At 48.3% G+C, this 13,571-nt stretch overlaps 1 protein-coding gene across 1 annotated transcript in view; it reads left to right on the top strand.

The window, feature by feature from the left end:
• The window catches only part of C7H2orf92 (chromosome 7 C2orf92 homolog), a 42,267-nt gene that overhangs the window by 26,987 nt on the left and 1,709 nt on the right, over positions 1-13,571 (top strand). Inside the window, exons 6-8 of the mRNA XM_075979133.1 lie at positions 6,960-7,067; positions 10,694-10,976; positions 12,758-12,967. Of these exons, the coding sequence (XP_075835248.1) occupies positions 6,960-7,067; positions 10,694-10,976; positions 12,758-12,890 (524 nt within the window). The 3' untranslated portion in view covers positions 12,891-12,967. The remainder of the gene's footprint in view (positions 1-6,959; positions 7,068-10,693; positions 10,977-12,757; positions 12,968-13,571) is intronic.

Raw genomic sequence — 13,571 nt, 5'->3', positions numbered from 1 at the left:
CTTAGCTTGGTAGATTTATTTTCTAGAGTGTTTGCACAGCAGCAAACAGAACCCCTATAAAAGCTGTAAGAAACCTTATTGACGTTTTTCTCCCTCATAGACTCCTAACTCAGTACGTGACAACTTTCTAAGTACAAATGAGCTTTACCGCTCATTTTCCCAGAACTCAAGGTATGCAGTCGGCTACCTACACTAGGTTTGAAGTCAGTTCCGTGTTACTTTTTTGTTTCTGTAAGGAAGGAATCCCACTATAAACTGATTGTCACCACACTGGATTATTTGTGGGGCTGGTGAGATGGGTGAGTTGGGCAAGTGCTTGCTGCGTAAGAGGAGGAGCTGAGTTTGAATCCCCGGTAGCCATGTAAGAACCTGGGCACTGTGACACACACCTGCAATCCAGTGCTAGTGAGGCATGGATGGGAATTCTTGAGGTCTACTGGCTAGCCAGTCTTTGTGAGCTTCAGTAAGAGACCCTGCCTCAGAAAATAATGTGGAGATCTGGAGAGATGGCTTAGCAATTAAGAGGGCATACTGCTCTCGCAGAGAATCTGAGTTTGACTCCCAGCACACACAATCACACACACACACACACACACACACACATTGGGCAGCTCATAACTACCAGTAACTCCAGCTCCAGGGTCATTGGAGGCCTCTAGCTTCCAGGGGCACCTGAACTCATATGCGAATACACATAAGTACTTCTCTCTCTCTCTCTCTCTCTCTCTCTCTCTCTCTCTTTCTCTCTCTCTATGTGTGTATGTGTCTGTTTGTGTGTATGTGTTAGTTTTGTTTGTAAAGATTTATTTATTTATTTATACAACATTCTGCCTCGATGTATGCCCGCATGTAAGAACATGGCGCCAGATCTCAGTACAGATGGTTGTGAGCCACCATGTGGTTGCTGGGAATTGAACTCAGGACCTCTGGAAAGAGCATCCAGTGCTCTTAACCTCTGAGCCATCTCTCCAGCCCCTATGTGGTAGTTTTTTGAGGCATGGTTTCTCTGTGTAGCCCTGGTTGTCCTGGAACTCACTCTGTAGACCTGACTGTCCTAGAACTCAGAGATCTGCCTGTTTCTGCCTCCCAAGTGCTTGGGATTAAAGGTGTGTGCCACCACTGTCTGCCTTAAAAGTAAAATCTTAAAAAAAATGAGGTGGGGCGGGGTTAAGGAAGACACCTGTTATTGGCCCTGGCCTCTATCCACATACACACGTGCAGTGTACCGGCTTACATGTATGGACACACAACCATACACATACATGTTATTGGCCCTGGCCTCTATCCACATACACACATGCCAGTGTACCGGCTTACGTGTATGGACACACAACCATGCACATACATGTTATTGGCCCTGGCCTCTATCCACATACACACGTGCAGTGTACCGGCTTACGTGTATGGACACACAACCATGCACATACATGTTATTGGCCCTGGCCTCTATCCACATACACACGTGCCAGTGTACCGGCTTACGTGTATGGACACACAACCATACACATACATGAATGAGAACACACGAATCTTTGTTTTTTTGTTTTTAAACTGATGATGTTGGATTTCTAGGAACCCCCAAGCTAGAACTATGTCACCCAGAAAACCTTCCTTGGGACTAATATAAAGTTATATCATTTGAACTTCTGACTTTTATAAGTCAGAAATATCAGCAATTCCGTACAGGTCAACTCAGTCTCATGGAAACTCTTCTGAGATCTCCGCTTCTCAGGCCACATCTCCATGCTCAAGCGTCTTTCAGAGTGACGTCCCCTGGATGCCACTTTTCATAATTCTCTCAGAGAGCCTGAAGTACTGGGTTAAAAATACTTGGATTCTATGAACAGATGCAAACGTTTTCTTCACCCAGCTGTGTTCCTTGGAATTCTATCCCTGCATGGACTTAAAATGTCCACAGATGCTTTGGCACCTCTCCCTCCAAAACTAGAAGTGTGGGCTGGATTTCGTGACTTCTAATGAGTGGCGGAAGCAATGGTGAGCTACTCTGTAGATTAGGTCACCAAACGTGTTGTGTTTCTACCTGGCTGTCTCTTGGTTCCTTCACTCTGCTGAAAGTTGCCTGCCAGGAGTGAGGGTGCTCTAACAGACCCCGGGAGAATGGCTCTGGTGGGGGAGTGAAAGCCTCTTGCTTACAGCCAATAAGGATGTTCAAGATGGTTTACTTGGGTGGTTTTGTATCACAGTTCCTCATAAGTTGAAGGCAAAATCCTTCAAGATTCATTCTCTTATTTAAAACCTAACCACTGATTTTTTTCCCCTCCTGGTTGTGGGCTCTGTGCTAGAGGCTAAAGAGCTAGATGAAGCATTCTTGTTCTCCAAGGTCTTGCTCACAACTAATAAGATAGTCAGTGGACCGCTCATTCTGCTCAAAGGTGGCTGCCATATTGTAAGGATGCTCATACAGTCCAAAAGAGCCTGACACTGGTGGTAGGGGCTAGAGAGATGGCTCAGCCGTTAAGAGTACCCGCTGACCCAAGTTCTATTCCCAGCACCCACATGGTAGCTCACAACCATCTGAAGCGCCAGTTCCAGGGGATCCAATGCTCTCTTCTGGCCTCTGCCAGCACCAGGCACTCAGGTGGTGCACAGTCATATGTGTAGGCAAAGCATCCATATACATAAATAAATTACTAACAAAGGAGTTAATCTAGTTAACAATTATTGGAGGGGCTGGAGAGATGCCGCAGTGGTAAGAACACTGGCTGCTCTTCTTCCAGAGGCAGAGACAGGCAAATCTCTGTGAGTTAAAGGCAGCCTGGCCTAGAGGAGCTAGTTCTAGGGCAGCTACAGCTGTTACACAGAGAAACCCTGTCTCAAAAATTAAAAATAAATAAGTAAAAAAATAAAAAAAACCCAGAAAACCCCCCACAACCCTTCATATTCTCCAGACAGTTAAATAAAAACTCTTGGCCATATTGGTGATAAATGTGGACAGCTATGCTTTTTCTGTTGGCGGTGACCCCTCTTGTGGTATAGAGAAATGAAAATGTGTTTTCAGGTGAATTTTCCCCCCAATTCCCCTTTCCTCTTTGCTTTGATTCTGGAAGAAGCTACCAAGCTACCAAAGGTTTGGGGAGATGCTTTAGTGGGTGAAGCACTTGCCACAGCAATGTAAGAACCAGGCTAGAATCCCAGGAACGCACATAAAGCTGCATGTGGTAGCATGCACGTGTAATATACATTGACATCTGATTTACATGTGTATGTGTGTGAGCTCAAATATGTGTCTACATATTTGTTGACACACACATATGCATGCATGCATGTGGAGGCCAGAGGCCAACAGTTTGGGTTGTTTCTTAGGTAACCTGTGCCTTTAAATCTAAAATTTAAAAAAAGTAGCTGGATATGGTGGTCCATGCCTTTAACTTCAGCACTCAGGGAGCAAAGGCAAGCAGATGTCTGTGAGTTCAAGGCCGACTTGGTCTACATAGTGAGTTTCAGGACAGTCAGGGCTGCATGGGGAGACCCTGTCTCAAAAAAAAAAATAAGAAAGGACTATATTTATGAGTATGGGTGTTTTGTCTATGTGTATGTCTGTGTGTCATGAACATGCATGGAACCTGAGAGGGCAGAAGAGGGTGTTGGGTTATTTTCTGGGCCTGGAGTTACAGATAGTTGTTAGTAGCCACGTGGGTGCTGGGAATTGAACCTGGATCCTCTGGAAGAGCTGGTTCTCTTAGCCACTGAGCCATCTCTCTACCCCCACACCGTTGAAGGTTGTTTTTATTTTAAATTAATTTGCATTTTATGTATATGGGTGTTTTGTCTGCAGGCATGTCTGGTTCCCATGGAAGCCAAAGAGGGTGCCAGAGTTCCTAGAACGGGAGTTATAGATAGTATGAGCCGCCATGTGGGTGCTGGGATCCAAATTCAGGTCCTTTGAAAGAACACCAAGTGGGTTTCACTGTTGAGCCATCTCTCCAGCCCCAACATTCACCTTTTAAAAAATTACGTTTGTAATTATTTATTTTGTGTGTGTGTGTGGGTGGGGGGTTTACACATGCACATATGTGGAGGTCAGAGGTCAACACTCAGGAGTCTGTTCTTTCCTTCTATCATACGGATCCTGGAGTTTGAACTCAGGCTTGGCCCTAAACACCTTTATCTGCTGAACCATCCCACCGGCCTCCACCTTGGTTTTTTTGAAACTGATCTTTCACTGGCTGCCCGGTGGTCAGCAAGTAGGCTAGGCTGGCTAGCTGGCAAGCCCTAGGGACCCACCTGTCGCTGTCTCCCCAGAACACCAGGATGACAAACAACACCACTATGGTGTGCGACCTGTCTTCCGTGGGTTCTTGGGGAGAAAACTCCGGTCCTCATGCTGATGCTCGTGCCAAGCCCTTCCCTGACTTGGCGATCTCCCTGTGCAGAAGTATACTCCTTCTGCAATGCAGTCCTCACGGTGGCCCCCGTGTAACTCATTACGTGCTGTCTCTGGATGCTTGTCCCTTTAAGGAGCTGCCGTTTTCCAAGCCAACTGATTGCCGGGTATGTTGAATTGAACATCTTCTCACTTTTCTAAGCCAACTTGCGGAACGATGACTCTGTCTCTTTTCTAAGAATAATGAGAGGGGGCTGGAGAGATGGCTTAGTGGTTAAGAGCATCACCTGCTCTTCCAAAGGTCCTGAGTTCAATTCCCAGCAACCACATGGTGGCTCACAACCATCTGTAATGAGATCTGGTGCCCTCTTCTGGCCTGGAGACATACACGCAAACAGAATATTGTATACATAATAAATAAATAAATAAATAAATAAATAAATAAATAAATAGAATAATGAGAATGTCATGGATCTCTTACCACACACTTAACCTTTGTACCCATGGCAACGGGTTTTGTTTTCCTTGTGAATCCTCCAAAGATTCAGCAAGCTCACCTTGAACTTCCTCTCCAGGTCTCAGGGTCCCCCATCTGGGGATGGGGCCCTAGCTTGACTTGAGGTTGTCTGGGGGTGCGTGAGTCACTGTTTCTCTCCCTGCTCATTCGCTTTTTGGTAGCTTTTCCAACTCACACAGACCACGGCAATCTTTCCAGGGCTCCTACAGGGGTTCCAGCTTGTTCCATGGAGCAGCTCAGATCATCTCTAACACTGTCTCCAGGACCTTTCCATGCCCGCTAAAGACAACTCTCTTGTCCTGCTGTCTCTCCAGACCAAATGCTCCCAGGCATTTTCCCTGCCTCCCTATTCAAATGAGTCACAGCCAGCTGATGGCAGAGCTAGAATGCCAGATTTCCCATTCCCAAACCTGTCTTTCTTCTGAAACCTTTCTGCAGTTTGGAAGTACTGATAAATATCTCGGTGTGTTCATTTTCCTACTTTGTGTGGCTCTTTGTGGTTTAAACATGACTTTCACAGGTGTTCTGCCACCTATAAGGCAAGCCATAGCATCTCTATTTCATACAAATGGCGACACTCAAGTCTAGGCTAGACACCCTGAGTGTGGTCCCCACAGGCAGTAGCGATATCTGTGAGACCTGCACATTCTCAGGTCTACTTAGACCCGTAGAGCCAGAAACTCTCAAGTGGGGTCCCACAGTCTGTGTAACAAGCGTTCCCTGTGAGAATCATTGCCTTAGCTGTGACAGGGTGAATTTGTTAGGTTCTAAAGAAAACCAAAATGCTGATGTACTTTAAGACACCTTAGGCGCCTCCCCCAAATCCCCCTTTCCTCTTTGCTTTGATTCTGGAAGAAGCTACCAAAGGTTTGGGGAGATGCTTTAGTGGGTGAAGCACTTGCCACAGCAATGTAAGAACCAGGCTAGAATCCCAGGAACTCACGTAAAGCTGCATATGGTAGCATGCATGTGTAATCCCGGGGCTCTGGTGATGGGATGGAAGGTGAGGGCAGGAAAAGCCAGAAGATTCAGGACCAGCCTGGTGGACACCATGATTGACAACCAAGAGACCCTGTCTCAAACAGTGAAAGGTGAAGGCTTGTCCTCCAACTTCCACGCATGTGCTGGGTGTGACGTCACACACACACACACACACGCACGCACGCACATGCGCTTCTTTATCATAGAAACAGAATTAAGCTCAGGTCAATGACTGTAGGTAAAACTGTTAATGTTAGCTTCCTATCTCTATAATGAAATACCCGAGATAAACAACTTATAAGCTGTTGGCTCACAGGTTTAGAAATTCTAGTCCATGGCTGTTCATGTTGTTTGGGGGTCCATGGAGAGGTAAGGAAACATGGTAGGAGTGTGAGAGAGAACAAATCTGCTCATTCCATGTCTGAGAAGCAAGAGAGAGAGAAGAGGAGAGGAGGGGAGGGGAGGGGAGGAGAGAGGAGAGTGGAGGAGAAGAGAAGAGGAGGAAGAGGGGAGAAGAGAGGAGGGGAAGGGACGGGAGAGGAGAGTGGAGGGGAGGGGAGGGGAGGAGAGGGGAGAGGAAGGGAGGGGAGGGGATGGGAGAGGAGGGGAGAGGAAGGGAGGAGAGGAGAGGGGAGAGTGGAGGAGAAGAGAAGAGGGGGAAGAGGGGAGAGGAGAGGAGGGGAGGGGACGGGAGAGGAGAGTGGAGGGGAGAGGAGGGAGGAGAGGGGAGAGGAGAGAAGAGGAGGGAAGGGGAGGGGAGAGAAGGGGAGGGGAGAGGAGGAGAAGAGAGGGAAGAGGGGACAGGAGAGGAGAGGAGAGGAGAAAGGGGAGATGAGGGGAGGGGAGGGGGCAAGAGAGGAGAGGAGGGGAGGGGAAGGGAGAGGACAGGAGAGGATAGGAGAGGGAAGAAGGGAGAGGAGAAAGGAGAAAAGAGAGGGTAGCTAGGATCCCAGAATCCTCTCTGAAGGCACAGTAACAATGAGCTAAAAACCTCCCACAGGCCCCACCCCCTAAAGGTTCCAGTGTCTTCTATGAGTGCCCCCCTGCAGACCGAGCCTTTAATATGTAGACTTTAGGGGGCATTCGGGATCTAAACTTCTCTTTTGTCTTTTGTAGATCTTATTGCTGAGGAGGTGGATAAGGAATCGTCTCTATTCAACAGAGATGTTAGCCATCAATTGTCGACTGTGGACAGAGAGATACCCCAAGGATTAGTTACTCGAGGTAATTAATTGTTCTTAAAGCATGACCTAAGTAAGAGTCTCGAGTATGGAAGGTTCTAGAACACGTCTTTTGATTTCGTGGTATTTTAGTTGAATAGAATCAGTGTATCTTTAGTTCACCTGCAAAAGTTTGTGGTAAGCTAGTGTAGGGTCACATACCTGTAATTCCGACACTCAGTAGGCTGGGGCAAGAGGTTCATGAGTTTGAGGCCAGCCTGGGCTACGTGGCGACACTGTCCAAAACAAAACAAAACACAAAACATGCGATGCATATAGTCTTCACATTATGAGTAAAATGACTTTGAAAACAAAACACAAAAACATGCAATGCATATAGTCTTCACATTATGAGTAAAATGACTTTGAAAACTTTGACCACCTTTCGAAAGGATTTTCATGGGTTCTCTAAAGAGCCGTGGTCATTTAGAACATGGTGTCCTCTTCTGAGCCTCTGCCAGCGCTGGGCACTGAGGTCATCTAGCATACAAGAGAGATTCAATGTCAAAGGTTAGGCTAGTCTCCTATGGTTCTGGCTTCTTCTTTCTGGTTGGGTTAACTGAGCTCAGGCTTGTTGGTAGTGGGTAGAGACTGACCCCATGCTGGTACCAAGCTCAGGACACTCTTGGGAAAATCAAGGGGCCAGGGGTCTGCAGCTCCCAACAGTCTCTCCATACAGCCACTCCATACCTTGTTGTATCACTTTCAGCAATTAAACACCAAGGCTGACAGTTGGGGTTCAATCCTCCAGACCCGCATGGTAGAGAGAGAGAACTGACTCCCGTAAATTGGCCACATGCATGGACGGCATGTGTGTGCACACATAAAATAAAATGTAACTTTAAACTTTCAAGTGCTGAGTTCTCCCAGCAGAGCCCCCAGAGAGACTTACTGATACTCATGGTGCAGCTGGGATGAAGGGTCTGGCTCCAGCTTCCCCCCATAACCTACAAAAGCCTTTGGGCAGTATCCTCCTGCCTGCATCATCCCACTCTCTTCAGTGTCTCTCCTCACTGAACCGGCTCATTCCTGTCACTGTCTCCTTCTCCCCACTCCCTGACTCCCTCTTCCCTTGCCTAGATTACAAATGAAATTCAGATGCTCCTGAGTCCCTTAATGTCAGCTGGGAGCTCCTTCCTTTGAGATCTAACCGTGAGTTTTTGTACTTCAAACCCACGCTTGGTGGCATTCCAAAGCCACCCTCACGGTTTCTCAAAGTCCCTAGAGGGCTGTCAGAAGTTGGGGTCATCTCTGGCAATATCAACTGCAGGGTGGGGCAGTCACGAGTCTCTCAAGCTACAAGCTTGATCAGTTTTTTCATCACTGTGGCAAATACCTGTGAGGAACAAATTCGAGGGGAAAGGGTTTGTTTCAGCTCTGGATTTTGGAGGTGCGGGTCTACAGTCAGCTTCCCCCTTGTTCTGAGGCTCTGATGAGACAGAACACTGTGGCAGAAAAGCCTTGTGGAGAAAAGCCATGGCTACATGCTGGCCAGAAAGCAGAGAAAATGTCCCCCACGTTGACTGGCTTCCTCTTTTCCCATCTTTATTCCATTTAGGCCCTTACCTATTGGATGGTACCACCCAAATTCAGGATGGATCTCCTCACGTCTGTCATTGTCTCTCAAGTCAACCATTCCTGGAAACACCTTCCCAGACACACACCCTCCCAGACACCCCCCACACACACACGGCAGGGGTGGGATGCCTATTCTAATCTCTTATGTGTCTCTTAGTCAAATCAAGATCACAGTCACGACCTACAATCCTAACCCCCACAAGGCAGACTGCATATATAGTAGTTTCTAGAAGCTGGTGGGGCAGGGAGGAGAGGGCAGCAGAGAAATGTTTCTGCCCAGTCAGAAACCTTCACTCAATATCTGACATTGTTGTCCTGTTCCTCATGCTGGAGATTTAACCCAGTGCTTCCTGCATTTGAATCAAGTGCACCACCATCCACCTGCACCCCCAGCCCCACCTCCATTATTCTCAAAGCCTTTGAAGTAGGACGTTCCTGCCTCCCTGTGGACCTCACTTCTGGTCTTCTTGCTTCCCACACACTCTGGTTTATTGAACCTTCTCCATGGATTGTGTTGCTGCTTGCCAGCCCATACCCTCAGCATCTCAACTTGTCACTGGTGACAGGGCCAGCCACTTCCCCAGCTGGACTTCTGAAGCTGCCTGACATGCGAGTGTATCGACTTCTGCTCTGAGTTTCGGGGCTTGGTTGTGGGTCACCTGGAGGGATGGTTAAAGCTGCCTCTTGATACTCTCCTTGTGTCTCCCGCTTAGATGCTCACACCAATCCTTGTGTCTCACACTTAGATGCTCACACCAATCCTTGTGTCTCATGCTTAGATGCTCACACCAATCCTTGTGTCTCACACTTAGATGCTCACACCAATCCTTGTGTCTCACACTTAGATGCTCACACCAATCCTTGTGTCTCACGCTTAGATGCTCACACCAAACCTTGTGTCTCATGCTTAGATGCTCACACTGACCCTTGTGTCCCCTGCTTAGATGCTCACACTGATCCTTGTGTCTCACGCTTAGATGTTCACACTGATCCTTGTGTCTCACTCTTAGATGCTCACACTGATCCTTGTGTCTCACTCTTAGATGTTCACACTGATCCTGTGTCTCACGCTTAGATGCTCACACTGATCCTGTGTCTCACGCTTAGATGTTCACACTGATCCTTGTGTCTCATTCTTAGATGCTCACACTGATCCTTGTGTCTCACGCTTAGATGTTCACACTGATCCTTGTGTCTCACTCTTAGATGCTCACACTGATCCTGTGTCTCACGCTTAGATGTTCATACTGACCCTTGTGTCTCACGCTTAGATGTTCACACTGATCCTGTGTCTCACGCTTAGATGTTCACACTGATCCTTGTGTCTCATTCTTAGATGCTCACACTGATCCTGTGTCTCACGCTTAGATGTTCACACTGATCCTTGTGTCTCACTCTTAGATGTTCACACTGATCCTGTGTCTCACTCTTAGATGTTCACACTGATCCTGTGTCTCACTCTTAGATGCTCACACGGATCCTTGTGTCTCACTCTTAGATGCTCACACTGATCCTGTGTCTCACGCTTAGATGCTCACACTGATCCTTGTGTCTCACTCTTAGATGTTCACACTGATCCTTGTGTCTCACTCTTAGATGCTCACACTGATCCTGTGTCTCACGCTTAGATGCTCACACTGATCCTGTGTCTCACGCTTAGATGCTCACACGGATCCTTGTGTCTCACTCCTAGATGCTCACACTGATCCTTGTGTCTCACGCTTAGATGTTCACACTGATCCTTGTGTCTCACTCTTAGATGCTCACACTGATCCTTGTGTCTCACTCTTAGATGCTCACACTGATCCTTGTGTCTCACTCTTAGATGTTCACACTGATCCTGTGTCTCACGCTTAGATGTTCACACTGATCCTGTGTCTCATGCTTAGATGTTCACACTGATCCTTGTGTCTCACTCTTAGATGCTCACACTGATCCTTGTGTCTCACTCTTAGATGCTCACACTGATCCTTGTGTCTCACTCTTAGATGTTCACACTGATCCTGTGTCTCACGCTTAGATGTTCACACTGATCCTGTGTCTCACGCTTAGATGTTCACACTGATCCTTGTGTCTCACGCTTAGATGTTCACACTGATCCTTGTGTCTCACGCTTAGATGTTCACACTGATCCTTGTGTCTCACTCTTAGATGCTCACACTAATCCTTGTGTCTCCTGTTTAGATGTTTACACTGCGAGTCTACCTTGCAGAGAGCTGCTGAGCTTCCTGCAAAAGAACATCATCACTGCAGCCGCTGCTGTGGCTGCAATCCTCCTGGTCACAATATTGGTGGTGCTTGCGTTGGTCACATACATAAGGCGGAAGAAGGCCAGGTTAGTGGCTCTCGGCATCCATCCCATTTTCCTTTTAAGAAGTCGGGAACGGTGGTTGTGGTGGAGAGATGGCTCCGATTCTATTTCCAGCACAGGGTGGCTCATAGCCATCTGCAGCTCCAGTTCCAAGGGATCTAATCTAGTCTTCTGGTCTAGTCTTCTGGTCTCCAGAGCACTGCATGCATGTGGTACTTGCTGGCGAAACACCCATACCTGTAAGATAACAAGAAAAGAAAAGAAACCTAACAATCAACTCAGGGAGTTTGAAACACAGTTGCTTCTTGAAGATCCCAGATGTAAGAGGAAGGCAGGAACGTCTTCCTGTTGGGCCTCAGCATCTCCCAGCATGCTTGATAAAAGTTCCCAGGTGAGCTGGAGGGAGATGGCACACGCCTTTAATCCAAGCACTCGGGAGGCAGAGGCAGGCAGATCTTCGTGAGTTAGAGGCCAGCCTGGTCTACAAGAGCTAGCTCTAGGACAGGATCCAAAGCTACAGAGAAACCCTGTCTCGAAAACAAACAAATAGTTCCCAGGTGGTGGGTTTTGGCACCATCTAGCAATTCTGAGGCACACCGGGGCTTTGGAGTCTCTGACTTGGGCTATGTGTGCCTCTCAAGGCCATGCAAGTCTGAGAGAAAACTGAAGGGGAAATGGCAGAGAAGGAAAATGAGGACTGTATTCTGCCCCTCCCCTACCCAAACAGGATTCCTCTATGTAGCCTTGGCTGTCCTGGCACTCACTTTGTAAGTTCCAACTGTCCTGAAATTTGCTTTGTAGACCAGGCTGGCCTTGAACTCGGAGACCCAGCTGCTTCTGCCTCCTGAGTGCTGGGATTGAAGGCGTATGCCACCATCCCAGGCTATGGGAACTAGGGCTCTAGGTGTGGGAAAAGCCAAAGCATGGCTCTCGGAAGGTGTGAATGGGCAAGATGGTGGAGAAGAGACCAAGGCTGAATTCACACCGTGAAGTCTCTTCACACTGGTTCAGCTGCTTGCTTAGACTACGGAGGTGTGGTTCTGCTAGCCACTAAATAGCTGCTTTCTAGAACCCGGCATGGCCCTGTAAGTGATGGGCTAATGCCTGGCAGGAGCCTTCAGGAACAAGGAGAGAAAGGATTCAGGCACAGACGGAACCTTGAGCAGACATAACTCGAGAGAGTGTCATATGCACGGTCACCTTCAGAATTGCGAGCCCCCGCTACATCCTTGGAGCCACGCATCCCTCACTGACCACTGAGGACAAGAAGCGCCCTCAGGCCACCCCCAGCTCCGGCACTCTTCTTGTTCATTGCCTTTGGCTCTGAGGCTATAGTAGTTAAATGTCCCCACGAGAGAGTGTCACTGTCTTCTCTAAATGCCAAGGCTATCTGGATGGAAGGCCTAACCAGGCTAGCTGGCAACCACTTCACATCCAGCTAACGCTCCTGACACAGGTATGGGGCTCTTTAGGCAAAGTGGAAGGGAGCTCAGATCTAAGGGCTTCTGAAAATAATCTTGGCTCACTTTATAACCCTGACCAGGGTCCATCCTTGGACCAGACATTTTCCCTTGAAAAGAACTGGTTAGGATGGTTGGCTCCATCCCAAAAGGACAAGCTGGGGCTGAGGATGAAAAGCTGTGGAGGAGGAGTTTCCCAGAGGCACCTTGCGGCCCTGGGTCACAGGGAACGTCATCCAGGACAGACCTTCCCCGAGGAAACATCCTCCTGCCCCATTTAACGGGGTGGACAGTGAGGCTTCCTGTGTATTTAGTGAGCGGTGTGTTTTTTCTTCTTCGTTTTAGGTATCCACCAGCAAACATGACGTACAATATTTTTATAATGAATGGGAAGGCTTGGTGGCAAAAGCCCGAGGAAAGGTGCATCAGAAAATTCACAGGAAAGCAGAAACTCCTGAAGTGTAATTCCTCCGTCTAAGCCAGTGGAGGAGTCAGCAAACTGTCAACAAGCCACTGCCGGAGGGTTCTTTTGCGCTGCCTGGACAGAAACAGAGGGTAGGCAAACTGTTCTTCAAAAGCTGGTCTCAAGAGTAGGTGGGGGAAGCAGTGGCAGGTGGCGCCCCTAGTGGTAGCGTCTCTTGCAAGCCTCAGATGTAAGCTCTCGACCACTACCAGAGCTATAGTTCTCAGCCAGGGGGTTGAGATCCTGGACCCTGAAGACTTTACAATGTCACATCTACTTCTACATCCTGTCTTCCTCCTGCTGTGCCACTGGGGAACCCTTCAGTTGCTCCCTCCGTTGTTGGTGCTGCTGCCAGGATGACTTGGGGAGGGTACCTGCCTCTGTTGGGAGCTAGGGCTACAGGTGGGCTATTCAGAAACTAGATGCTGGGAACCGCTGGGATCATTCAGCACGGGTATCCTTTCCCACTAAGAGCAGGATCTTGGTTGACTGGTGGGATTCCTAGCCTGGATCCTTGGCCAGTCCTGGGCAACAGCGCCATAGAGCTAGGTTGGCTCACGCCTGTACCCACAGCCTGCTGGCGAGTAGGCCCGAGGCTTCAGTGGGTGAGCAGCTATTTTAGCTGTTGAATGGCACACCAAGGTTTCCACAGTGTCACTCCTTCGTGGACCAGTGACAAGTGGGTACCAGTCACAA

Source organism: Microtus pennsylvanicus, chromosome 7, assembly GCF_037038515.1.
Source record: "Microtus pennsylvanicus isolate mMicPen1 chromosome 7, mMicPen1.hap1, whole genome shotgun sequence".
In the NCBI taxonomy this organism is placed as follows: domain Eukaryota; kingdom Metazoa; phylum Chordata; class Mammalia; order Rodentia; family Cricetidae; genus Microtus; species Microtus pennsylvanicus.
The sequence above is the reverse complement of the archived record's forward strand: the minus strand, read 5'-3'. Positions and strand labels throughout refer to the sequence as shown.